The 27,624-nt window shown below is 39.7% G+C and overlaps 1 protein-coding gene across 18 annotated transcripts in view; it reads right to left on the reverse strand.

The window, feature by feature from the left end:
• The window catches only part of LOC140484687 (disks large homolog 5-like), a 195,897-nt gene that overhangs the window by 69,627 nt on the left and 98,646 nt on the right, over positions 1 to 27,624 (reverse strand). For 9 of the 18 annotated variants that reach the window (XM_072583335.1, XM_072583334.1, XM_072583333.1 and 6 more), the window contains exons 8-11: positions 25,776 to 26,088; positions 22,302 to 22,532; positions 17,160 to 17,359; positions 15,064 to 15,189 (exon numbers count right to left, since the gene is read on the reverse strand). In XM_072583335.1, coding sequence (XP_072439436.1) covers positions 15,064 to 15,189; positions 17,160 to 17,359; positions 22,302 to 22,532; positions 25,776 to 26,088 — 870 coding nt within the window. The remainder of the gene's footprint in view (positions 1 to 15,063; positions 15,190 to 17,159; positions 17,360 to 22,301; positions 22,533 to 25,775; positions 26,089 to 27,624) is intronic. The other 9 variants (XM_072583344.1, XM_072583342.1, XM_072583341.1 and 6 more) reach the window with 2 other exon arrangements.

Genomic DNA, 27,624 nt, shown 5'->3' on the forward strand with positions numbered 1-27,624 from the left:
AATTAGTATAGTGGAGATGACTTTAAACTAAATGGTGTTGGTGGGGACCATGTGTACACAGATGTGGTCAATAAAATGGAGACAATGTGGTAATAGTACAGTATAACAATTTGGGTGATGACATGCAGAATGTGACAGGTCAGGACAAAGATTAAAACTGAGGAGCCTACCAGCAGATCAGGCTGAATGCACATAGCATTTGCAACAAGATGGATGAATAGGTAGACAGATATAAATAATGAAGGGCTGATGAAGGACTTTTGTCTGAAACGTCGATTTTCTTGCTCCTCGGATGCTGCCTGACCTGCTGTGCTTTTCCAGCACCACTCTAATCTAGATTCTGATCTCCACCATCTGCAGTCCTCACTTTTGCCTAGATATAAATAAATATCTATGACCTGATAATCATCACAAAGACATGGTGGTAGGGTAATGAAGGCTGGGAACTAAATATAATTTGGTATTTAACATGTTGAACAGACAGGAAGCTAGGAAATGGTGGTGAGATAGTTCTTTGAATGAAAGATTATTAGTAGCTTAGTAAAGTAGCGAGAGCTGTCCTCAGCTCAAAAGAACAAGAGTTAATATCAGCTTGTATAGAAATAAGAAATAAGTTCACCTGCTATGCACTAACAGTAATTACACTATAGGATAGGGTACCAGGGAAGAAATATATGGGCAGGTAAGAAATAGACAATAATTATGTATATCTTTAATCTACATGCAGATTGGGAAAATCAACTTGGCAAATGAGTTGAAAGAGTGTACTCAGAATAATCTCTTAGAGCTGTATGTTCTAGAGTAAACTCGAGAGCAGATTATTCTTGGCCTGCGATGAACAATAAGACACGATAATTCAATAATCCCACAATAATTCAGCCCCTAGGAAATGGCAATAATATAATGTCATGCGTGATTTAAAGGAGGTGAAATAGAAGTCAAAGACTAGTCTTTTCAACATAAATACAAGTAACTAGAAGGATGTGAAGGCTGAGTCAACTAAATTTGACTGGAGAATGAGATTAAATAATCATTAGCAGTTGAATAAGGAAGTTATGGATAATATCTAATACAAGGAAACACTGGACAACTCTGCAAAGATTCGTGGTAAATCAGAAAATTGGTCAGATTCTAAGGACTAGCAAAGAATAACTAAACAAAGAACAAAAGGAAGTAGGATATGAGCTAGTAATTGAAAAGCAGACAGGACTGCTTTTTGTCATTTATATAAATGATTTGGATGTGAATATAGGAGATATAGTTAGTAAGTTTGCAGATCACACCAAAATTGCAGGTGTGGTGCACAGCAAAAAAGGTCCCATCAGAGTACAACAGGATCTTGACCAGATGGGCCAATGGGATGAGGAGTGGCAGATGGAGTTTAATTTAGATAAATGCAAGGTGTTGCATTTGGGAAAAGCAAATCAGAGCAAGACTTATACATGTAATGGTAAGACCCTGGGAGTGTTGCTGAACAGAGACCTTGGAGTGCAGGTTCATCGTTCCTTGATAGAAGAGTTGCATGTAGACAGGATAATGAAGGAGGCATTTGGTATGCTTTCTTTTCTTAATCAGACATTTGGGTATAGGAATTGGGAGGACATGTAGCGATTGTACAGGGTGTCGGTTAGACCACTTTGGGAATATTGCATGGAATTCTGGTCTCCTCCTATTGGAAGAATGTTGTGAAACTTGAGAGGGTTCAGAAAAGAATTACAAGGATGTTGCCAGGGTTGGAGGATTTGAGTGATTGTGAGAGGCTGAATAAGCTGGGGCTGTTTTCCCTGGAGCATTGGAGGCCGAGGGGTGACCTCATAGAAGTTTATAAAATGAGAGGCATGGATAGGGTAAATAGATAAGGTCTTTTCCTGGGCTGGGTGAGTCCAGAACTAGAGGGCATAGGTTTAGGGTGAGAAGGGCAAGATATGAAAACGACCTAAGGAGCAACTTTTTTTCACACAGAGGGTGGTGTACGTATGGAATGTGCTGCCAGAGGAAGTGGTGGAGGCTGGTACAATTACAACATTTAGAAGGCATCTGGATGGGTATATGAATAGGAAAGGTTTAGAGGGATATGTGCCAGCTGCTTGGCAAATGAGACTAGGTTAGGTTAGGATATCTGGTCGACATGGATGAGTTGGACCGAAGGGTCTGTTTCCAAGCTGTATACCTCGATGATTCTATGACTGAATATTTACATAGGAAAACAGTGTTGCTTGAGTAAAGCTACTGTTGATTCTCAAGAGTGATCTGGGGAATTGGTAAAAGAAAACAAGGAGATTGACGAGGCACTAAACAGGAATTTTGAGCCAGTCTTCATTGTTGGAGACTTGCAAAACTTCCAAAGATCTTTGAAAATCAAACTGTGCAAGGATAGGAAATAAAATCTGTCATCACCAGAGTAAAATAGAAGTCTTTTTTTATTCATTTGTGGGATGTTGGCATCACTGGCTGGCCAGCTTTCTTGCTGTTCCCCAGTTACCCTCGAGAGTGTGGTGGTGAGCTGCCCTCTTGAACCACTGCAGTCCACGAGCTATGGATTAGCCCACAATGCCATTAGGGAGGGTACGCCAGGATTTTGACCCAGTGACAGTGAAGGAACAGCAATATATCTCCAAATAAGGATGAGTGTGGCTTGGAGAGGAACTTGAAAGTGGTATTACCATGTATCTGCTTTTTTAAAAAATATATATTTATTGAAAAATGTTTACTTTTTTACAAACAAAGAAAAGCTATAAAAGTACAAAAATGCAGAAAAGTAGAAATAATAGTGCTTATTATATGATAGTAATGTTAATAATAAACAGCCTACTAATCTTCGACATACAATCGTCTCTTTCTTAATCAACTTAACCCAAGTTAAAATAACCTCAAATTAAATAAAATAGTATTAAATTAAATTACAATCCAATAAAATTAAATTACACTACACTCTACTCCACTCAGCACACCTCCACCGGAGCAACAGTGATTGTACTGTATTTAGTAGACCCCCCCCCCCCTCCCCGGAATCTCTATGCACAGCCCTCATAGCTACATAAAGGCCCTAATCAATACCGCTCATAGCTCCTTGTCTATGGAGTTTAGAAATGGCTGCCATGTCTCATGAAATCACACTGTTCCATGGTGCAACCTACTCATCAAATAATCTTGGGAACGTGCCAGACCGGGAAAAGCACATCAGGTCTGGCAGGTCGACACAAGACCTGGAGGCTTTTCTGATAGCCAATTCATTAAAACTTTGTGCAAGAATGTTAAATAACCTCTTTCCCATGCTCACCCAGAGAGGGCAGATTCGGTAATCCCAAAAGGAGGGATACTGGATCAGTCTTTACTTCAATCCCCAGGATCCTCTCCAGCCCATTCACTATAGCACCCCAATATCTGTGAATCTTGTAGCAGGCCCAAAAGCAATGTGTGAGGGTGCATATGCTGACTTTACATCTGGGACATTCCAGAGAAGGTCCTTTCTTAAACTTTGCTAACCTCTCTGGTGTCATATGGGCCCTGTGAAGGAACTTCAATTGCATAGCTTGTGTTTTATTGCAGATTGGACCTTTTTTTTACATTTCCCCCATATATCCTTCCATGTTTCTGATGAGATTTCTTCCCCTAACTCCTGATTCCAGATCTCATGGAGTCTCTTCATATCAACCAAGGCACTCCCCCTCTGCAGATGGTGTCTGGTACTAACCGAGAGTGCTCCCATATTGGAGCACTCTTCTCTCTTGATCTGACTTGTAGGGCTGAGCCAAGAGCGTGGTCTTCTTCTGTATATAATCCCTAATCTGGAAGTACTGGAAATGGTCCCTATTAGAAATCCCATATTTCTGACTTAAGTGGTTGAAAGACATCAAGTTCCACACTGTAAGTAATCTAATCTAATCTAATCTTTTCCTCTAATAAATCTCCCAAACAGGAGATGCTCTAAGGCCAGAGACCATTGACCACGGTCTAAATCCTGAGGCTCCCACTAATGGGGTGAATGGCAAAGCCTCAAGTAAATCGCCCTCCCCCTGCCACATTGTCCTTCATGTTTTCACCGTATTTAAAATAATGGGGCTCTCAGTGCTCAGCCACAGATCTCATCTTGCCCATAAATAGTAAGTTGATGAGGGAACATCTCATCTGCGATGCCTCAATAGCAAGACATATCGGTTAGGCAAAAGTGAGGACTGCTGATGCTGGAGATCAGAGTCAAGATTAGAGTGGTGCTGGAAAAGCACAGCAGGTCTGGCAGCATCCGAGGAGCAGGAAAATCGACATTTCCTGATGAAGGGCTTCTGCCCGAAACGTCGATTTTTCTGCTCCTTGGATGCTGCCCGATGTGCTGTGATTTTTCCAGCACCACTCTAATCTTGACGCTGAGCAAGCCATATCGACCTACAGCCCTTATGCGCCCAGTCATCTATATATGACAACAGGCACCTATTTGGTATCTCTTCAAATCTGAGAGGTCCGCCAATGGCTCAATTACGCAGGTAAATAGCAGCAGCGGGAGAGAACACCTCTGTTGGCAGCCTTTCCCGACACTGAAATTGCTCACTTTGACACCATTCATGATAACTGCTGCTTTAGGGTGTCTATAGAACACTGCCACCCACCTGGCGAAGGCCTCTCCACCCCCAACCAGCCCACCCAATCAAAAGCCTTTTCTGCATCCAGGGAGACCACCAACCCCAAAATCAATCTCTGGTGACATACTTTCACTATGTTCAGTACCCTCCTGATATTATTGGAAGAGCTGCAGCCCTTGATAAAACCGGTCTGGTCCTCTTTTACAATGATGGGTAGCACCGTCTCCAACCTCAGAGCCACCACCTTTGATAAAGTTTTGAAATCTACATTCAACAACAAGATAGGTCTGTATGACCTATCCTCAGGGTCTTTCCCTTTCTTTAAAATAAAAAAGATATTGGGTTCCCTATGACAGGGTAGAAGGCAGTCCTGGCTATACGAATGATTGTACATCTCCAGAAGTGGTTCAACTAACATGTGTATAAACGCCTTGTAAAACTCACTCGGGAACCCGTATCAAACAGGTGCCTTGCCACTTTGGAGCTGCCTTAACGCCTATTGCATTTCTTGTATCATCAGAGGTGCATTTAAGAAGGAGGCCTGATCCACATTTATACCAGGGAGGTCCAGGTTTTCGAAAAAGGGTTCCATTCTTGCTGCTCTAAACCCACAGCCCTCTGACCGGTATAATTCTGTATAAAATTCCTGAAACCTGGCATTAATCGTTTTCAGCTCGTGAGTGATGTTACCAGTTTTCTCCCTAATAGATGCAATAGACTGCAGAGCACTATTCTTCCTAGCCAGATAAGCAAGGTATCTACCTGGCTTATCCCCATATTGCTTTGCAAAGGAGACCCCTCTCTTCACTGCTTGTGTGAGCACTGAGACCAGAGCAGCCCAGAGAGACGTGACCCGTTGTAACTTAACCATGGATGGTCTGGTATAATATGTCGACTTGGCTGCCTTCAGCTGAGCCTCAAGCATCCACTTCTGCTCTCCTCTCTGCCTCCTTCTCGTTGTTGAGTATGAAATAATCAGACCCCTTAAGTATGCCTTGGTGGTCTCCCAGAGCCATATCCCAATTGATGTCCCAAAAAACCCTAAACTCCCTTGTAATGTACTGTACAAAGTTGCCGTCCTTCAACAGAAATGGATCCACGCGCCAGTGCCATGTGTCTGCCCCAACACCCTTGGTCTTAACAGTACACTGCCGCAGGGTCTGAAAAATTTATGTTCCCAATCGTGCAGGCCAACACCAAGTCCAAACAAACCAATAGAACAAAGAACATATCAATTCTTGTGTGGCACTTGTGTGGGTTGGAGTAAAAGGTAAAATCCATGCCATTAGCATAGACACTTCCATACATCCACTAGCCCCAACTCCTTGCACAGGTCCACTAACAGTCTAGACTGCAGAGGTGTATCCGACAGTCCCCTTGGCATCCTGTCTACTCTAGCGTCCATAAGACAATTAAAGTCTCCTCCTATAATCATACAGTGCACCCTAAGAGCCATTAATTTGGAGACTGCATCAACTAAAAATTTGAGAGGATGCGCCGGAGGACAGTAAACGTTTAGGTTGCCATACTCTTCTCCATGCACCAACAGACTTGAGAATGATGACCAGTCCATACTCATCCTTGATTTGATCTGTCATCTGAAATGGGAGGTTCCTTCGCACCAGTATGGCCACTCCTCTGCTTTTGGAGTTAAAGGAGGAGAAAAATACCTTGTTGTATCCCCCCTGTTGTAACTTTAGATGCTTCCTATCGGTTAAATGTGTCTCTTGCATTAGAGCGATGTCAACCCTTTCCTTCTTAAGATTTGAGAGCACCTTTTTTACTTTTAATGGGGGAGTTGCTCCCCTTTACATTCCAGGTGCATCATCTGAACAGATCGCTAGCCACAACCGCACACTATAGCCCGTAGTCCTCCGAGAGGCTGAAACACATTCAATATGTGGCTAGTGGAAAAAACACAGACTTTATCAAACTTGAAAACTATTCCTACAAACACTTCTAAAACTACTAAAACTAAAACAAAACTAACCCCTATTCCTTACTTAAACAAATGAACACACAAACCACAGATCTCAGAGACCCTCCCCTCGCCCATAGGAGCATTCGCTCCCAACCTTACAGCCGTCCTGGCACCTTCTAGTTAGGGCTGCGTCCTAAACCCAGGCAATGGGGAAAAACATGTTATTTACACTCATGCAAATTAATAATGGATCCCCTCCCCTCTCCCTCCACATCTCAACCTGACAATATCTTTACACCAAAGAAGTAACCACCGCCCTCCCAGAAAAACAGATCAGTAAAATAACAGATAACTGCAAAACAGATATAATATGAAATAAACCAGATTTTACACTAGAGCAATACCAAGCCTATAAGGCCAGAAACTATGAAAGGGAAAAGAACAAAGAAAGAAGATAAAAAAAGATGTTTTTCCATTGTCTGCAAACATCTCTTCCGCTTTCTCTTTTCCCCCTCGGTCCAAGTCTATTATTTCAGCAAGTTCATAATTCTTTTGCTTTTTCCACCGAGTCAAAGTTATGGACAGATCCCCCATAGTTAAAACGCAGTACTGCCAGGTACCTCAGAGAAAATTGAATATTTAAGTCTCTATTTTTTTCTTGACATCATCAAAAGTCTTCCACTTCTTAATTACAACACCAGAAAAGTCTTGAAAAAACATTATTTTTAAACCTTTATATACCAGAGCCTGTGATCTCGACCCACTTTTCTGGATGTTTCTATTATAAACTGCTTGTCTTTGTAGTGCTGGAGTCGGACACAGACCAGGCGGGGGGGCTGATCTGACCTGGAACTGTCCATCGCGATCCGGTGGGCCCGCTCCACACTTACCCAGCTGGACTCTATGTCCAGCCCCAGGAACTCTGGCAGCCGCTTCTCCAGGGACTCGCCCAGATTTTCACCTTCCTTGTGCTCTGGAAGACCCACTACGTAAGTTTATTCTCCAACCTTGATTTTCAAGGTCATCCACCTGATCCAACAAAGCCAAAACCTGGCCTTCCAAGGTTTGGATCAACCCCTTGGAGTTCTCCATTGCAGTCTCCAACGCCGTGGTCCTTTGCTCGACCGTTTCCAAGCGTCAATTTAATGACCAAATCTCCTGCTCTTGCTTTACCAGCATAGCAGAAATTCGTTCCAGCGCCGTTTTGATTTTTTTCACTGAGTTTAGCGAATTCTGAGAGCAGATGCTGTTGCTCCACAGAGCTCAGAGGTGCCTCCATGGGAGTCGAAACAGCGGCTGTAGGTGTACCTACACAGTAGGGGGATGCCCTGCCTGCTGTGCTCCTCTTGCTCCCTTTCCCTTGTTTGCTTTCATCTCACTCCAAAGTCTCCAAATCCAAATTAAAAAGGTTCTAGGCATTCTGCCTGTGTCACACAGACAATTTTTTCTTAGGGGTGGCTAATTTGGGGAGTGGTTGAGGGGGGGTGGGATTGGAAGCCCACCTTGCTAGGGTATGGCATAGCCCAACAGCACAGACTTCTCAGACTGCCGCCATCTTGAATCTCCTCTGTCCCTCTCTTTCTAGATGGAAGTAGTTGTGGATTTGAAAGGTATTGTCTGAGGATCTTTGGTGAATTTCCGCAGTGAATCTTGTAGATTGTATACACTGCTGCTACTAAGCTTCAGTAATGGAGGGAGTGGATGCGATGCCAATCAAGCAGATTGCTTTGTCCTGGATGGTGTCAAGCTTTTTGAGTGTTGTTGGAGCTGCACTCATCCAGCTAAATGAGGACTATTCCATCACACTCCTAGCATGTGCTTAGTAGATGACGGACAGATTTGAGCAAGTCAGGAGTTGAGCTACGCGTCACAATATTCCTAGCATCTGATCTGTTCTTGTAGCCACTCTGTTTACATGGTGAGTCCAATCGAGTTTCTGCAATGATAACCTCCAGGTTGCTGTTAGTGGGGGATTCAGTGGTTGTAACACCATTGCATGTCAAGGGGCGGTGGCTAGATTGTCTCTAAATGGTGATGGTCATAGCCTGGTATTTATGTGGCACGAATGTTACTTGCCACTTCTCAGCTCAAGTTTGGATATTGCCCAGATCTTGCTGCATTTGAACACAGACTGTTTCAGTATCTGAGGAGTTGTGAATGATGCTGAACATTGTGCAATCATTGGTGAACATCCCTTTTGATGATGGATGGAAGGTCATTGATGAAACAGCTGAACGTGGTTGGACTGAGGACACTACCCTGTAGAAATGTCCTGCAGCTGATGTGACTGACTTCCAACAACCACGGCCATCTTCCTACGTGCTAGCTATGACTCCAATCACCAGAGAGTTTGCCCTAATAAGCCTTGGTTCCAGTTTTGCTAGGGCTCCATGATTCCACACTCAGTTGGGTGAAGCCATTACGTCAAGGGCGGTCACTCCCACCTCACCTCTGGAATTCAGCTCTTTTGTTCATATTTGAATCTAGGCTGTAATGAGGTCAGGAGCTGAGCGGTCCTTACAGAACCCAAACTGGGTATTGCTGAGCAGATGCTGCTTGATAGCATTGTTGATAACACCATCCATCAACATACTGATGAAGTGAAGTTTATCACTGATAAGTCTCCAACACCAGATGGCTTATATAAGAGTCATAGAGATGCACAGCATGGAAACAGACCCTTCAGTCCAACCCATCCATGCCGACCAGATATCCCAACCCAATCTAGTCCCACCTGCCAGCACCCGGTCCATATCCCTCCAAACCCTTCCTATTCATTTACCCATCCAAATGCCTCTTAAAGGTTGCAATTGTACCAGCCTCCACCACATCCTCTGGCAGCTCATTCCATACACATACCACCCTCTGCGTAAAAACGTTGCCCCTTAGGTCTCTTTTATATCTTTCCCCTCTCACCCTAAACCTATGCCCTCTAGTTCTGGACTCCCCCACCCCAGGGAAAAGACTTTGTCTATTTATCCTATCCATGCCCCTCATAATTTTGTAAACCTCTATAAAAGTCACCCCTCAGTCTCCGACACTCCAGGGAAAACAGCCCCAGCCTGTTCAGCCTCTCCCTGTAGCTCAAATCCTCCAACCCTGGCAACATCCTTGTAAATCTTTTCTGAACCCTTTCAAATTTCACAACATCTTTCCAATAGGAAGGAGACCAGAATTGCATGCAATATTCCAACAGTGGCCTAACCAATGTCCTGTACAGCCCCAACATGACCTCCCAACTCCTGTACTTAATACTCTGACCAATAAAGGAAAGCTTTCTTTACTATCCTATCTACCTGCCACTCCACTTCAAGGAGCTATGAACCTGCACTGAGGTCTCTTTGTTCAGCAACACTGCCTAGGACCTTACCATTAAGAGTATAAGTCCTGCTAAGATTTGCTTTCCCAAAATGCAGCACCTCGCATTTATCTGAATTAAACTCCATCTGCCACTACTCAGCCCATTGGCCCTTCTGGTCCAGATCCTGTTATAATCTGAGGTAACCTTCTTCGCTGTCCACTATACCTCCGATTTTGGTGTCATCTGCAAACTTACTAACTGTACCTCTTATGCTCGCATCCAAATCATTTATGTAAATGACAAAAAGTAGAGGGCCCAGCACCGATCCTTGTGGCACTCCACTGGTTACAGGCCTCCAGTTTGAAAAACAACCCTCCACCACCACCTTCTGTCTTCTACCTTTGAGCCAGTTCTGTATCCAAATGGCTAGTTCTTCCTGTATTCCATGAGATCTAACCTTGCTAATCAGTCTCCCATACTGATTAGCAAGGTTGGAACCTTGTCGAATGCCTTACTGAAGTCCATATAGATCACATCTACTGTTCTGCCCTCATCAATCTTCTTTGTTACTTCTTCAAAAGACTCAATTAAGTTTGAGAGACATGATTTCTCACGCACAAAGCCATGTTGACTATCCCGAATCAGTCCTTGCCTTTCCAAATACATGTACATCCTGTCCGCCACGATTCCCTCCAACAACTTGCCCAACACCGAGGTCAGGCTCACCAGTCTATAGTTCCCTGGCTTGTCTTTACCACCCTTCTTAAACAGTGACACCACGTTTGCCAACCTCCAGTCTTCTGGCACCTCACCTGTGACTATCGATGATACAAATACCTCAGCAAGAGGCCCAGCAATCACTTCTCTAGCTTCCCACAGAGTTCTCGGGTACACCTGATCAGGTCCTGGGGATTTATCCACTTTTAACCGTTTCAAGACATTCAGCACTTCCTCCTCTGTAATCTGGACATTTTGCAAGATGTCACCATCTATTTCCCTACAGTCTATATCTTCCATATCCTTTTCCACAGTAAATACTGATGCAAAATATTCATTTAGTATCTCCCCCATTTTCTGTGGCTCCACACAAAGGCTGCCTTGCTGATCTTTGAGGGGCCCTATTCTCTCCCATTTGTAAAGATATCAGATGCATTACTTTTAATCTTGCAAATTTCCTTTGATTTTGGAACAGTCTTACCAAATTGGAAAATAACTAATTTAAAATCTTCATTCAAGAAAAAAAGAGAAATAAAAAGCAGTGTGTGTTATATGGAAATAACTTGTATTTTTTTTGAGGAGGTTACAGTACGATACTTTAAAAATCAAAGCGATTAGGGAGAGTAAATATCATTTTATGAAATGGAAATCACGTTTAATTAATATTTTAGATTTTTAAAGTAGCAAGCAAGTGGGATAAGGGGCAAGTTGCACATGTGTGGTAACTCGGGTTTCCAAGAGGCATTTGATAAATATGAAAAGTTATTTGACAGTATAGTTAAATTGAGACCACAGCCAAGATCTTAATGAATGGCAGAGCAGGCTCCAAGACCAAAACGGATGACTGCTGCTTCTAAGTTCTATGTTGCTATGTCACAACAACATTGAAAAAAAGCCAGGAAATGTAAAAGTTACATGAAGGGATGTGCCAAGCCCTGCAATGTGAAACATTTGCCTCAAACAGGAAAATACAAAAATGATTTTTCTTGAGCAGTAACCTGAATAAGAACTACAACACAGAATAACTCTAACTTATTCTGTCTGGTAGGGAGAGGCATGGATTTTAAGAGAGGGATGTTTTATGGCCTTTCTGATTTTAGTCTCTAACAAAGTCAATAGTTGGAGTATCAAAATGGGCATCTGACCTGAATCACTTGGGTGAGTTACTTTGAAAACGTCCACTAAATCTTAAAGATGGAAAACATTCACTGAACAGTCTCATTCTTTGCTAAATAATGAGATCTACAGTAATTTGGATTGTTATCTCTCACAATTTTGTCAGAACCTAGCACTCACAGCAACGTGTTAATTCAGTTAATAGGGCAGATAGGAAAGTACTGTACTGAATTCTCATTAATTTCTCTTGATTGGACCAATGCAAAGGATCATGACATATCTACTCAAAACTTGCAGCACAATGCAGATCATGAGTCTTCAATTTAAACTTTAAAATTTAAAAATATGTTTTTCTTTTTTTTATTTATAATTATTTAAAACTTGTCAAGCTTAATTTGATAGAAATTCCACCACATAATCGGATGCCAGTAGGTGCATCTTCAAACAGATTTGGATTAATGCACTCAGAAGAACTGAACAGCAGTGAAATTGACTAGAAATGTAACTGGGTCAGCCAATTGTATACTGTGTCATCAAGAGCAGGACAGAGACTGGGTATATTACAAAGAATAACCCTCCACCAGGCTCTCCAAAGTCTTTCCGCCATCTGTGAAGTACAAGTCAGGATTGTGAAGGAATACTTTCCACTATTCTGCACCAGTGCAGTTTTAACACCACCATTCATGATCAGCATACCCTAAGCATTCACTCCCTTAACTACCAGTGCACTGTGACTGCAGTTAGCAGCATCTGCAAGATGTATTGCAGCAACTCACCACAACATCTCTGGTAGTATCTTCCAAATATAAGACCCCAACTGTCCAGAAGAACAGGTGAATAGGAGCACTGCCAGCTACAAGTCATCATCCAAGCCACACACCATCCTGATTTGAATTATATTGCTGTTTCTTCAGCATTACTTCATCAAAATCCTATTCACATTCCATGAACAAATTAAAAAAAAGCAATGTCCCTCTCTTTCAAATCTTCTCAACATTCCATCAAACACTGCAGGACAATTTTAGAAAATGATCCAAGTGAGATTACTAGTAACATTAAAATACGCAAGGAACTGAGCCTCTAGTGAGGGTGCGTTGTATGAGGTCTCAAAGTGTTAATGGAAAATGAGCTGTAATACAGTTTGCTTAGTGAGAATAAAGTTGTTCATAGCACTTTTTTTGCATGAAAGGAAAATATTGGAATTTGATGGTCCTGTCTAAACCATTATTAAATTTTACATAATATCTGTGTAATATGTACTTCTAATTCATATTTGAATATCTTCATTCAGAGAAAGTGGCAACTCTGGCTATTTTCCAAAACTACTTAGACTACTTAAGATACATCCTATTGAGAAACATCTTTCTACTCTACCAGTCCTCCCATTTCTTGCAATAGCATTAACAACCCATCTATAGCGAAACATTTCTGCTGGTCTGAAAGTGAGTTGGGAAGTGCCAAATGTCAAAATCTGCATGCTATTTACAATTTACATTGATAATCTGGACTTTGAATCAAACATGGCTGAGGGGAGACCATGCAGAGGTCTTTCAATTTATGAAAGATTTCTATAGAATAGACACAGAGAAAATGCTCTTCTCCCTAAGAGGAAATGTAACTGAAGACCATCAATATAAGATAGCTGCCTAAAATTCAATAAGGAATTCAGAAGAATTGTTTTGGCCTAAGGAGCAGTATGAATGTGGAACTTGCTACTTTAGGGGGTGGATGAAATTAATACTATAGATGCCTTTTTGGGAAACAAGACAAACATAAGGATCAAGAATGAAACCGATGGTAGAATTAAATAAAAAAAGATGGGTGAAAGGTTCAAGTGGAGCAAAAACAGCAATATGGACTGGTTGGGCCAAATGGCTGTTTCTGTGTCACAATGTGTATAAGATCATCATTAACTGCAGTTTCGAGTACCCACAGACTGGGTTGTCACTAAACTATATCCAGCTTGCACTCTTCTTATAAAGGAAAGTATGCAGACAGGAAGGATGTAAAACCAAAAGCCCGTGGACATAGATTATATTTGTGTATTTAAAAGAAATGTTTTCAGGCTTGTATATACAATATCTCCTTTCCCTTAAATCCAATTTATTTTAAAATTGCCATCAAGACATTTACATTAAACATTAAACTAACAATATTATGAAATACCAAACTTGCAAATAAAAAGGCAATGAGCATAACTAAAGTCTTAACCTTGTTAAGAGTTATGCAAAATTACACAGAAATAAGTGAAAGCTTAAAAGGTTGATCTTTTGTATCCAACATGATGTAGCTACTTCTTTACCTTTTAGACTACTTAGTTAAAAAGCTTTATTTCAAATTAATTCCTACTTAATCCTAATAGCTAACACACTAATAGAACAGGATAATCTGCAACACATTTAAGGATGAATTGTGCTTTACCACACAATGTTTATTTTGGTACACAATGATTGGTTCATATAAAATGTCTCTATTGTCAGAAATTCAGCAGAATATGAAATTATCAGTTATGTGGCAGGCTTTAGTCTGTTCACTACTTCTTAATACACTCTGCATCAATTCTCCCAATCAATAATTTAAAGAGCAGTGTTTTTTTTGAGGGTTGAGGTGTGTTTGCAATACTTTCGTTTATTCATACATGAGAATGTTGGCCCTGTTTTTATCACATATCCCTAGTTATTCTTAGCACAATTCCATAACTTACGTGAAGCTAAAATTATGTAAAGTTTGTTTTTAAATTAATCTTTAAAAACAAGTGCTAGAGTGTGAAGATCAATTGGAGCATGCAGGAGAATTATCCTGTCAAGTCCTACACTATAGACATTCAACGTTGACTGTAATTGGTCCATTATAAGTTAGCAGTATTGTAGAAACATGGACCAGAGTATATCCTAGTCTTAAAATGTTGCTACTAGGATTCTAAAGCAACTGAAAAATAATTGAGACTTAGTTTAGGACATTTTATAGCTGGCTACTTTTATAGCATAAGGCAAAACATTTTGAAAGGTTGGTTAAAAATATGAACACTTTTTCCTCCAAACGGCCCGTTCAGTGGCTTAGTAGTTAATACTGCTGCCTCACAGCATCAGGGAACCGGGTTCGATTCCAGCCTTAGACTACTGTCTGTGTGGAGTTTGCACATTCTCCCTGTGTTTACGTGGGTTTCCTCCCGGTGCTTCAGTACTCTCTCTGTCCAAAAATGTGCAGGCTAAATGTATTAGCCATAGGAAATGCAGGGTTACAGGGATAGGGTGAAGGAGGGGGTTGACTTGGGTGGGATGCTCTTCGGTGGGTTGGTGTGGACCAGATGGGCTGAATGGTCTGCTTGCACAATGTAGGGATTCTATAATTTTTTAAAATTCTTTTTTCGTTCAAATGGAACAGGCCAGCATTAATCAAACCAGGCACACATTTAAAATATTACTACTTACTTCAGTTCCTTCAGTTCACGTATAGCATCATTCTTTTGTTTCATCATATCATCTAGATCCCGAAGAGCTTCTGCCAGGTCACTCACTGCTCTGTCTCTTTCCCGCCGTAAGTTATCACATAAAGTTCTAACAAAAACATTTCGGATGAACAGAATCAAAACAGTGTATACATTTTGTCATAACATATAGTAAAGACAACAGTCAAATTACACAGGATTGAAAAATGATATGGAGAAAGTAAGGACTGCAGATGCTGGAGATCAGATTAGAGAGTGTATTGCTCGAAAAACACAGCAGGTCAGGCAGCATTCAAGCAGGAGAATAGACATTTTGGGCACAAGCCCTTCATCAGGAATGAGGCTTGTGGGCCAGGGGCTGAGAAATAAACGGGAGGGGTGTGGGGATAAGGTAGCTGAGAAAGCAATAGGTAGATGATGGTGACGGAGAAGGTGATAAGGTTTGGGGGGGGGGGTGGGGGGGGGGGGGGGGGGTGGGTGGTATAGCGGATATATGGGAAAGGTGTTGGACAGGTCAGGAGGGCGGTGACGGTTTGGAGGCTTGGGATTGGGAATAATGTGGGGGGAGGGGAAATGAGGGAGCTGTTCAAATCCACATTTATCCCATGTGGTTGCAGGGTCCCAAAGCGGAATATGAGGTATTCTTCCTCCAAGCGTAGGGTGGTAACAGTTTGGCAGTGGAGGAGACCCAGGACCTGCAATTCTTTGATAGGGTGGGAGGGGTGTTGAAGTGTTCAACCACAGGGCGGTGGGGTTGGTGGGTGTGGGTGTCCCAAAGATGTCCTCTGAAACAATCCGCAAGAAGGCAACCTGTCTCCCCAATGTAGAGGAGACCACATCGGGTGCATCGGATACAGTAGATGACATTGGTAGAGGTACAGGTAAATTTCTGATGGATGTGGAAGGACCCTCTGGAGCCTTGAATGGAAGTGAGGGGAGTGGTGTTGGCACAGGTACACCCCACTCCTGGCACCTTTCCCTGCCACCACCGGAAGTACAAAACCTGCTCTTTCTTCATAAAATAGAGGAAACTTTTATTTTAATACTTTGAAATAGTAATGACGCAGTTAAAATGAAGGCAGCTTGTGGACGCACAGAAGTAGCTTCACCACAACAGTCCATTAGAATGGCAGAGGTTGGATGACCATGTATGGCAACTAGCAATATCAAATTATGATGGATGGAAATATGTTGGGAAGAGAGGGGAAGCAGAGATTGTGAGGAAGGAAAAAGTTGGACATGCGTGGTGCCAAGAGTGAACAGTGACAAAACAGTAAACAGAGAGAAAGAGGGAGGACAATATTAGAAATTAAATTATGATCGAAATGCAAAAATATGTTTATGGTACATAGAAAGTTATGAATCTTGTTTGTGACCTAATTATATTCATAGGGACTAAACACAAATATAATGTAGGAAAATTAATCTCATCTAACACATCTGTTTCAAAATAACCTGGATATATTCTTCAAAAAACACAGTGAAAGAATTTTACCACTTCCCAGCAATGGCTTAAATGGTATAAGCTGTGAAAAGCTGAGGTACCCATGCTAGAACGTCTTAATTTCAATTGCTGTTCCATGCAACATTACAATTAGTCTGAATAGCATTGAGTCAGAAAAGGAAAGATCAAGTCACTGTTCAGACAGTACCAAATAGCTTAAGTACATGAACGCTAGATAAGATAGGATTCTGAAAGTGCTGGCAGCTGCTAATTTCAATTGGCAGAAGGGCCTTTTTTAAGGACTTCAGATTGAAATCTCCACCAATTACATTTTTCAAAAAAAAAACTTTAATTAATAATACAGCCAACAGTTTCAAGATCTAGGTGAGTTGGTGAAAAGAGTGGCTTAGTGGCAAACCTTGATGAGAAGTCAAGTCTGTTGTCATATCTCTCTGCTAACCACAGCCCCATTCCATTCCAGTACAGTACTGAAGTGCTGGGCAGTAATCATTCCCAAAACTCTATTATAAATGACGTTTGGATAGCAAACCTAAAACTTCGGTGAAGGAAAATGTGTGACCTGTAAGCTTAAGCTAATTAATTCATTAACGTAACTAATTTTCAAGTGCACTTACCTTATACTCTCTCTTTCTGCAACTATCTTATCTCGCTCTTGGAATGCCCAGTCTCGTCTACGTTTAGCTACTTCTGCCTCCTGTATGCCTTCCTTCAGTTCCTGGGACATTGCCTCACACTGCTTCCGAAGCATCTCGATTTCCTTACTGGCTCTTTCCATGTCCAATGTCGCTGAATCTTGTTTCTGTAAATTCAAACACTAAACAATTTGTGCTGCTTTGAAAATTTGAACAATAATCTATCATCCTATGAACCATAATACAAAAATATACTATATTTGTACAGAGCAATTGGTCAGGAAATAGGAAACAGTTATTCAATGCCAAATCTGAGGAAACATGCCAGATGTTCATGTTTCATTTATTAAATTTAAAAAAGGTAATCTGCTTTGATAAGGACAAAGATATTTTTACTCAGTCACTCTTTGTTCATTCTTGCTAATTTGATGCCCACTACTGTTGTTACTTTTATAAAAGTGATTATTAGTTGCCATCGCTTCAAAAAATGAAATGAAAAAGCTTTCCAAAAGTTAGCATTATTTACGTGTATTTGACATTCTGGGTCATGCTATAAATGGTTGGTTACATGGTTTGTTAACAAAACAGCAGTTTTTCTCCAACGTCACTGGATAGTAAGTGTTTGGGAGGCCCTGAAGATGTGAAGGGCACATGAAGAATTGTAACACTGGTCAGGTAAAATAATCACAGCCACAGCCTTTACCACTTAAGTGCCTAACTGTATAACAATTAAGATCACAACCAGAAATTTGTGATCACTAGAAAAATTTAATGTTCTTTAACCACCCAAGAGATTGATTGAGCTAACCTACATACAATCATTGACATCAATGAATGCAAACAGCACTTGATGAACTTGTGTTTACTGAACAGTCAAAGTGTTTCTCATTTATTATAATTGAACAATGCTACCTAAAATAACTGAGTAATGTAATGTTGCAAGTTTTAAATTATATACACTGCATTACTTTTGTTCATACTATTTTTCATTTGAACTGTGGATGACGATGAGAAGGTTAATTAAAAAGAAAAGCCTGCAAATGCAGAAATCAGGAATAAAATTAGAAGGTTACAAATATTCTGTGGGATTTCCCTGAGTGCTAGTATGTCAAAGTCTGCCTCTTTGTCTTGCCTCATGGCTGTGGTGTGGTTCCCCTCAAGATATATTTAACCACTTATCTGTCTGTGTCTAATGGAGAGAAATAGCTTTGGTCCTTTGTGAACTATGGGTAATTTCATACATTCCCTTATGAACAGCAGGTTGTTAATACGTGCCATAATCTTCAATTTCAACACCTTCATTGCCCTTGACTACTTCTTTCACAGGCAGCAAGATTAATAGAAAACTAAATGTAATGCTCTTTTAGACAGATGAATGAACTTAACTATGATGAATGACAGAAAGTGGCATAACTTATTCTGGTTTCAGAGTGGCCACCACGACAACAGCGAATTGCAGCACTGAAACTGTCTTGAATGAATAACTGGCATTCAGAAGATAATGAACATTTTCAAAAGACAAAGCCAGATATGGCACTAACTGTAATTGCACATCCCGAGAGGAAGACCTGGTTCCTTAACTGACTCATTTTTCAGCAGAAAACACAGAACTTTAAAATAAAATTGAATGCATATGCTGAATTAATAGAATGTTCAAGATAAATGGAAAATGGGCTGTGGTGAAATTTGCCTGTCTACTTGGAGAAGTTAATATCTTTCTGGCATCATAAATGCCTTTAAGAAAAGTCCATCATCAATGGAGTCTACAACTGTAATGAAATAAGTCAATTCTAGAAATGGCTACCCATCAAAACAGTTGCAGGAGCAGACATAGTCACCTCTGGGTGTAAGCAAGCAATTGGCATGTTACACCCCTTCCAAATTGCAAAACAAACAGGAAACAAACTTCTGGTAAAAATGATCAAAAACTGCTCAGTACTGGATGTCAAAGAATTCTAGGTGCTCTGAGGGATTCAGTCTAATCATTGTGCTAACGTATAGTTATTTCAGAACTGGCAAATCTTAACCTCGCCCATATGGTACATTAATTAATGAAATAGTGAGTCCTAGCAAAGTGGGTGCTTCTCCTGCACACCATGCAGCAAATTCAGGAACATCTGAAGGATAATCATTTTCTCCTAATGTAACATCCAACTTGTAGAGTGCTCTGGAGAGGGTTAGGAAGAGATAGAAGTACCAGTTAACCATCATTCTTCAGAAGTTACACAGAATGCCAAGCTTCTCACAAAATTCAATGCCATCTTCTATGGACACTGCGTAATCTTTGAAATACCTAAGGACCAATATTCAAGCTGGCAATGTTATAAAATATTTTAAAATGTGCAGGTGATGCTTGGCATTGATAGGTAGTCACTGTGGTCCACTTAAGAGAACAATCATCAGGAACCACAAGGTGAAAGATGACAACCTCAGAAAATGGCTTTTGTCCAAAGATGACCAGGAACAACTAATGAAGATAATGTTGGGACCATCACTGTTTTTCTTTATTTTCCTTATTTTTACCTGGCACTGAGAGCTGAACTTTGGACTTTGAGCAACAGCTTTAAAAAAAGGAAACAATAAACTGATATTCGCTTATAGGAATTGGCCTGGAAATTTAAATGCAGTTGATTGCTGCTTTAAGAATACTGCAAATGTTTCAGCACCTGAGATGAATTACACTCAAGGGCTGGCTGCTGCTTGAATCAAAGGGAGGCCAGTTCCAGCCGTTCAAACAAAGAGAATGCTGGAAAAAAAACAAAGAAACCATAAATTGAACTGGTTTGGACTGGGTTTTGGATATGGCCATGAATGCTGCTGGATAAAGTTTTGGTTGCTCTCTAGTTATCTGCCAGTTATCAAATTACTGCACGTTCTGTGAAAAGAACCTCAGTATGTAAGACACAAGCAAGTCTCCCACCACCTGCAGAAGTTATTTGCATGCGTCAGTGGTTTTCTAATTCAAGCAAGTTACAATCCTACGTGTCTAGAATACAACATTTGAGGATTTCTGAAGGCCTAGTAAATATCATGAAACCATTGTGCTAACAAATTAAATTCTGTATTTTAAAAAAATTTATCCCTTAACTGCAACTGTTTGTCTGTATGCATTAAAGCGAGTGTAGCGTTGTAAAGAGCAATGGGATTAGATCATATCAAGTAGATTGCCTTGCTGTTTCTCCATGTTCTGCTAAAGTTACATTATTAATCAAGGTTTTTTTTAGGTTAAGCATAAGTTTGCTATCTAATATCCATTTATGATTATTTATTAGGCTTGGTTAGAAACAACTGGGCAATTTTGAGGGTTGTTGAATATTTTATTTTTATTGTGTTGCAATATCCATTGTAAATGAGTCTGATTTGCTACACCTATGTTGTAATGCCACTGGTGTACACGATGAATCTAACAGTAATACAACATATCCAGGGAATGGGATTTCAGGAAGAAAGCATGTTTCATAGTGGAGGAATGCTGCATACTATTATGTGCAATAGCAAAATAAACACACCTACATGTCATCCACCTCAAGCAATGACAATACATGCCAACACGGAAGTTCAGAGCTTTCTTTTGTGTACAGATTCTAGCACTGAATGCTCTCACTTTAAATACTACCACACCAATGTAAGTGGAAAATTTGTAACTTTCCTATTCTATACTGTATTTTCAGAGTGAAATATTATACAGTAAACACTGGAAGCTTTGTGTTTCTCAAATACATAAAAGCTTAAAAAAAACTCTAAATGAGCTTATGGAGTTTGAAAAAATGTTGGTTTCAAGATGCCTGTTATAGATTCCTATACATTTGGCTTCTTTATTGCAAAGAAAGATTTGTGTTTATATAGTGCCTTTCATAACTTCAATACATTGTACAATGCTTCACAGATAATAAAACATTTTTGAAGTAGTTACTACTGGAGAAAACAACAGCCTATTTTCACACACAAAGATCTCACACACAGCAATTTAACAATGGTCAGATAATCTGCTTTCTGGAATAATGCACCCTCAGTTTCGTAATGCAATGTCAACCTAGATTTTAAGCTTAAGTTCCTGGGGATGGGAACTTGAATCCACAATCTTCCAAACCATAAACTAGTGTTTGGTCAAAGAAATCATCAGACGATGCCAACGTTAAAATATCACCATATGACTGTGGGCAATAATCGCTGCTTCAATTCAGTCACCTTGTATATCCAGTTGTTAGGATGTCAGTTTGCTTGAGTGACTGCATGGCTGGTTTCCGATGCAGAGTGATGCCAACAGTGTAGATTCAATTCCATGAGGTTACCACGAAGGTCCCATCTTCTCAGCCTCATCCTTTGTCTGAGGCGTGGTGACCTTCTGCTTAAACTATCACTAGTCATCTCTCTCAAATGAAAGAGCAGCCCTGTGGCTCTCTGGGAATATGGCAGTTTTACCTTTTTATCTAATTGTTCAAAAATATTTTAAACCACAGAGTCCGTTTCCAAACATTTTGGGAATATATAAACTGTTCTGGCTTGCTTTCACCAATTAGGCATTAATGAAAGTGCCTGCATTACCCAAAAGTCTAACTGTTTATTCAAAAGCATTATTATTAAGTTTAACTACTACATTAATACTTAAGGAGTGGAGAGTAATTCAACTAAGAAAAATAAAATGCTGGCTACATTTTTTATTCGCACCTTTGTCACTTCCAGTTTAGCTCAGGACAAACTTCCATCAGTTCATACTTAGCCCGGAGAGAACAACATTTCTCGATACTTTTTATGTCCATCAGTCATGACTAAACTGAGCAGCATGTCTGTTGTCCCATTAGCTGGCCCTTACATTTGACAGTAAGAAGCTCCCTAACACTCTTGGAAGACTGAGATAATAAAAAGTCAGTAATGATAGCCATTATTCTTGTTCTGCTCTGGAATTTTCATTTTCTTGAAAGGCAAGTTCCAATTCTAAGAAACCAGCAGAATTTAATGTGTTTTGTGATTTGTCAGAGTTGAAATTCTTCTTTTAAAAAATTAACATATGAAATAATCTAGATTTTTAAAAATGTGTACAAAAAGGCAATGGGGTATTCACAGAATTAAAAGAAATGTATAATAAATAGCAATGAAACAACTCCATACAAGGGCAAAATTCACCTGTCGGGCCTGGTAGTACTCCCGCAGCAACTGATCTCTCTGGATGATAGCTTCTGTTCTTTCCTTCCTAGCAACATCTCTCTCTTCTTTCACAGTCTCAATATCCTTACAAGCCTGATCAAGCTCCTTTTGAGCTTCTGCTTTGTCCTTCACTTCATGGCAGTATTTCTCCAGCAGTTCATTCCTTTCACAGATAGCATGATCTCGTTCTACCAACGCAGAATGAAGCTCCTGAAATTTAGTTGCAATACACAAGTCACATCACTATTTTCATCCAACACAGTAAAAACACTGTCTTGCATGTCGCTTTCACTTTGAACCAAAATACAGTTGTACTTTCAGAAGTTGCACTCTGCAACAGTTCTGTAACACTTGTTTTTAGTTGGATTCAGCTGTTCATGTAAATTGAAGAATACTTTTATATTAAATCTTTTCCATCTGCTCAAGAGAAACATGGATCAATATCATTGCAAGACTTGGGTACTTGAGCATTTAATGCTAGAAAACACCAAAATGCATTAGTCATTGAAATGTCCAACTACTGGGATGATTATGTGAAACACTGATTTAAAAAAAAAATTCTTCTCTTTCATCCTGATGACCTGGTGTTGTTTTTGGATTTCATTTGCTGCTTCCATTTTACCAAAAAAGCTAATCACCTTCAATGTCACATCTTCCTTGAGTGTTCAAATTCTGGTTGAAAGGCTGCGTGAACAATGTGATCACAGCTTATGTACAGTCAGTTAAACTGCTCGTAGTTGAAAGGAATTTCTAAGCCTTGGCTCAGCTTTTTCTGGCAACACAATAGTCAACATCAGTAACAGGCAAAGAGTCAGAGGACACTTCCATTTTTTTCTACTGCAGAGGACAGGCTATTCAGAGGAATTATCACTGCACCATCTCTTGCTTTATTTTAAAAGATACATGCACTTTGAGCAAAATTTGATAGCTTATCTTTCTGGTCGGTTAGCACCATATTTCAAAATTCTGAATAGTTTACTTTATTATTATATTACAGTCGAACTGTTCAAGTCACTTGTTGGGTTTTCACTAACAGGGATTTACACTACAAAATTGCACAACTATTGCAGCCTAAAGGTGGTACAAAATGATTTTAAAAAAACCCTTTGTAACCTCCTATGAAATAAAGTGCAACACACTAGCCTATATCATGAAAGTTAGCCAAACATGCCTGACTCCCATTAGGGTTTGCCAAATGTCTACTGCTGCCAAAAATAAAACAAGTTAGGGCTGGAAATTAAACAGCATCAAATAAATTTACTAACATGTTAATGCAATCATCGAATCTCCGAGAGGGCCTTTTGGAGTAGCGTTATGGACCCTACCTCTGTGCCAAAAGGTTCTGATTCATTTCCCATTCTCTACAGGTTTTAACTGGTTGAATGAAAATATTTTTTTTCCAACCTCTCTGGCCCAAAAAGTCAACAATTTAAAGTATTCGACCTTTTAAGAGATCTCTCAGTTGTTAAAAATTGTTAAGATGTCAAATTTTAAAATGTTTCAAACGTTTTCCTAATTTTCTTTTGTTTCTTCCTCTCTTTTGCAGTCCAATTTTTCTTTCCCACTTTATTTTTCTGTATTATCTATGACCCAATTCTAGTTTATCTTTCTTCTATAATTCCTCCGTTTTCCTCCAATTCTTAAATGGCATTGGTAAAGGAGAGAGTCTGCTGTTGATTCAGGTCCAGCCCATGTTACCTCTCAATGCCATAATCAGGTTGAATTTCCAGCAAGTCCAAACAAGTTTAAGTTGAGGAGTGCAGAGAAATGGCTAACAAACATGACATTGCCATTCCAGAAAAACCCAATTCAATGGATCACAGAGATTAACTAAGACCTCACTAGAATAAAAGACTCAACATACATCAATGGGCTTGGACGTCATGACATTAGATAAAATTTTGAACTGTAGCATAATAATTGAATTTAGCTTATCAGCATTCCAATATGAAATTCCTACTGGGTCAGACACTAGTAGATTCTAGGCCTTGGACCAGCACTCTCACATCACAAAACAAATAAACACCACAAAATTGGAAACTGCAAAACCTCTAAAATATTTTCAAAACCAATAAATGTCTGGGCAGGGAACAACGGGATGGGGTGCCAATGCAAATCAAATTCAATATCCGGGAACAGACAAAATTGGTGATTGAGTGACAGTTCAAAATTATCCTCATATTTGGGGTCCAAGGTCGTATAATTTTTAGAAGGTGAAGAGGGATGAAAGTTACGTAATATTGTAATTAGAAAATTTTCATTCAATTAATCAGTAAATTGACATGTAGACTTTGCCAAACTCATCCTAAATACTTTTCTTGCAAAACCAAAGTAATAACTAGATTGGTTAAGGGAATGAGTCATAACTAATTAAGCCACATTTTAACTAAGACTTTTCAAAGTGAAATCTTCTAAATTAATGCATTTGTTTTCCTTGATTAATTTATCAATGTTACAGGGACAAAATTTGCTTGAGAATTCGGGAACTGGTATTGTAGCGGGTCTCAACTGCTCTGATCAGATGATATATTGTGCCCGCTGGGCATTATACAACAATTGCAATAAAGAGAAAATCGTCAACGCTTTAAAAAATATACAGTAAATGTCTGCTTCAAATTTCCATCAGGCAGTTTTCTCAGAAATATGAAATGGAGTACTCTCATATAAAGTGCAATGTAATTTAAAAAGACCATAGTCCACCCAAATATGATTGCAAAGCTGATAATATCAGTAACTATAAATTTCTTCAACCAGTGGGTGGTGAATCTCTGGAACTCATTGCCACAAGGCTGTGGATGCCAAATCATTCGTATATTTAAGACAAAGATAGATAGGTTCTTGATTAACAAGGGGATCAAGGGTTAGGGGGAAGGCGGCAGGGGTTTGGGATTGAGAAACATGTCATGATCGAACGATGGAGCAGGCTCAGTAAGCTGAATGGCCTAATTCTGCTCTTGTATCTCATGGTCTAAATAGCTTTCAGGGACCATGGATACAAAGACATCACTTGCCTTTGAACTTATCTACAAGAGATTGATATCCCTCATTTTCTTTCTTGAGAATATATGAAACACTTTAATTAAAAACAATTGTTGCATCACAGCTGGCACTATGGGAAGCAATGAAGAGAGAAATGGAATACTCTTGACTATCCAAGAACCTCAGTAAATTACTTATATGCATTTTGATTACAACAGTTTTTAAAAACTTAATCAAACCAAGAACTACAACCACTGCATATGTGCGTAAATTCAAACGTCTTCCTATGTATAACATGGATGAGAACAGCAAAGTACTAAAACATCACAATACTTTTTAACACAGAGAAACCTATGTAAAGAGCTGTGGATAGAAAACAAAATAAAACTTCAAGGGAAGCTTGGAATTCCATGGTTTAGAGATATTGGAAAGATAGTTTGAGAAGTATTCAAAGGATAGCCTGTTTGACCGTACCTGTCGAAGAGCTTCAAGTTCTTCACCAGCTACTTTTCTCTCTGATGATGTGTTCTTTAGGTGACCCTGTGCCAATTCCAATTCAGTTTGCAGCTTGTCAATTTCTTTGTGTACTTGGTCTCTTTCACTCATGACCAGGCGGTATTCATTCAGCACCGTATCCCTCTCTTCCTTGTACTTCTCTGCATCCTTTACAGCTTTCAGCTGTAATGTCTTGAATCGTGTCACTTCAGTTTGTAACCGTTCCATTTCTCTCTGAAGCTCTTTGTTTTGTACAGTTGCCTTACTTAACTCATGCTGGATTGAGTCATATCTTTGGAAACAAAGTCAAAGTAGATAAAGTTTAATGTTTCTAATTAAAATAAATCACAAGAATTAAGTTATATTTTACTAGAATTAAGTATCTTTGTTCTCTACTCTTCCTTAACAAGCATTTCAAACAATGTCAATATGTTTAGAAGGTTCAGTGGAAACACAAAATATTATAATAAATCATCATTTGAATATTTCATTTTTAAAATGTTTGCCTTTACCACTTTCATTATCTGAACTTCAAACATAATACTTTCTGATATATTTATAGATGGAACACTGCTGCCGTGTCATATTTAGGGACAATTTTTTAAAAGTTGATTTACATTATATATTAGTCATTCTCTTTCAAAAAAATTATCAGCCACAAATTGGAAGGAGACCTTGCCATTGGGTGTCTTTAGATCCATACACCAATAAGAGCGTAGGGATTTACTGGCATTTGCAAAACACCCAGTTTACTGAGATTTTGTCTCCTTTGCTGTAAAAAAAATTGTGAACCTTTACACCCAAATTACCAAGGCAAGACTGAGAACTCAGCTCTATAGAACACTGAAAATTTGCATCTCACCATTGAGTGTCACAGAGATGTACAGCACAGGAACAGACCTCTTCAGTCCAACTCATCCATGCCAACCAGATATCCTAAATTAATCTAGTCCTATTTGCCAGCACTTGACCCATATCCATCTAAACTCTTACTATTCATATACCCATCCAGATACTTTTTAAATGCTGTAATTGTACTAGCCTCCACCACTTCCTCTGACAGTTCATTTTATACATGCACTATCCTTTGCGTGAAGAAGTTGCCCCTTAGATTCATTTTAAGTCTTTCCCCTCTCTCTCTCGAATACTATGTGCACAATTTACCACAATTCTAAATTTTAACTTTCATTTGAGCTGTACTATATGCACCAGATGGCATGATATTTTGCTATCACATAATCATTTACTTTACATTTGTGAAAAATTGTTTTTTTGGCATCAAATTGAGAAGACGTTATTGGAGTGGATGACTGGCAGTTCAGTTTTATGTGGAATACTGGAGATTTAATAAAAAAAACAGCCTGGATATCTGAAAGGCCAGAATTGATACACTAACAGTGGATATCACATGATTCCCTCCATTGGCCTCAAACTCTTATGAGGACTAATAGACATACAGTCATAGAGATGTACAGCACAGAAACAAACCCTTCAGTCCAACTTGTCCATGCCAACTAGATATCTTAACCCAATTTAGTCTCACCTGCCAGCAACCTGCCCATACCCCTCCAAACCCTTCCTCTTCATATACCCATCCAGATGCCTTTTAAATGCTGCAATTGTACTAGCCTCCACCACTTCCTCTGGCAGCGAATTCCATACACATACCACACTCTGCATGAAAAAGTTGCCCCTTAGGTCTCTTTCCTCTCTCACCCTAAACCTATGCCCTCTAGTTCTGGACTCCCCCACCCCAGGGAAAAAAAATCTTTGTCTATTTATCTTATCCATGCCCCTCATGATCTTATAAACTTCTATAACGGTCACC

Source organism: Chiloscyllium punctatum, chromosome 13, assembly GCF_047496795.1.
Source record: "Chiloscyllium punctatum isolate Juve2018m chromosome 13, sChiPun1.3, whole genome shotgun sequence".
Taxonomy (NCBI): domain Eukaryota; kingdom Metazoa; phylum Chordata; class Chondrichthyes; order Orectolobiformes; family Hemiscylliidae; genus Chiloscyllium; species Chiloscyllium punctatum.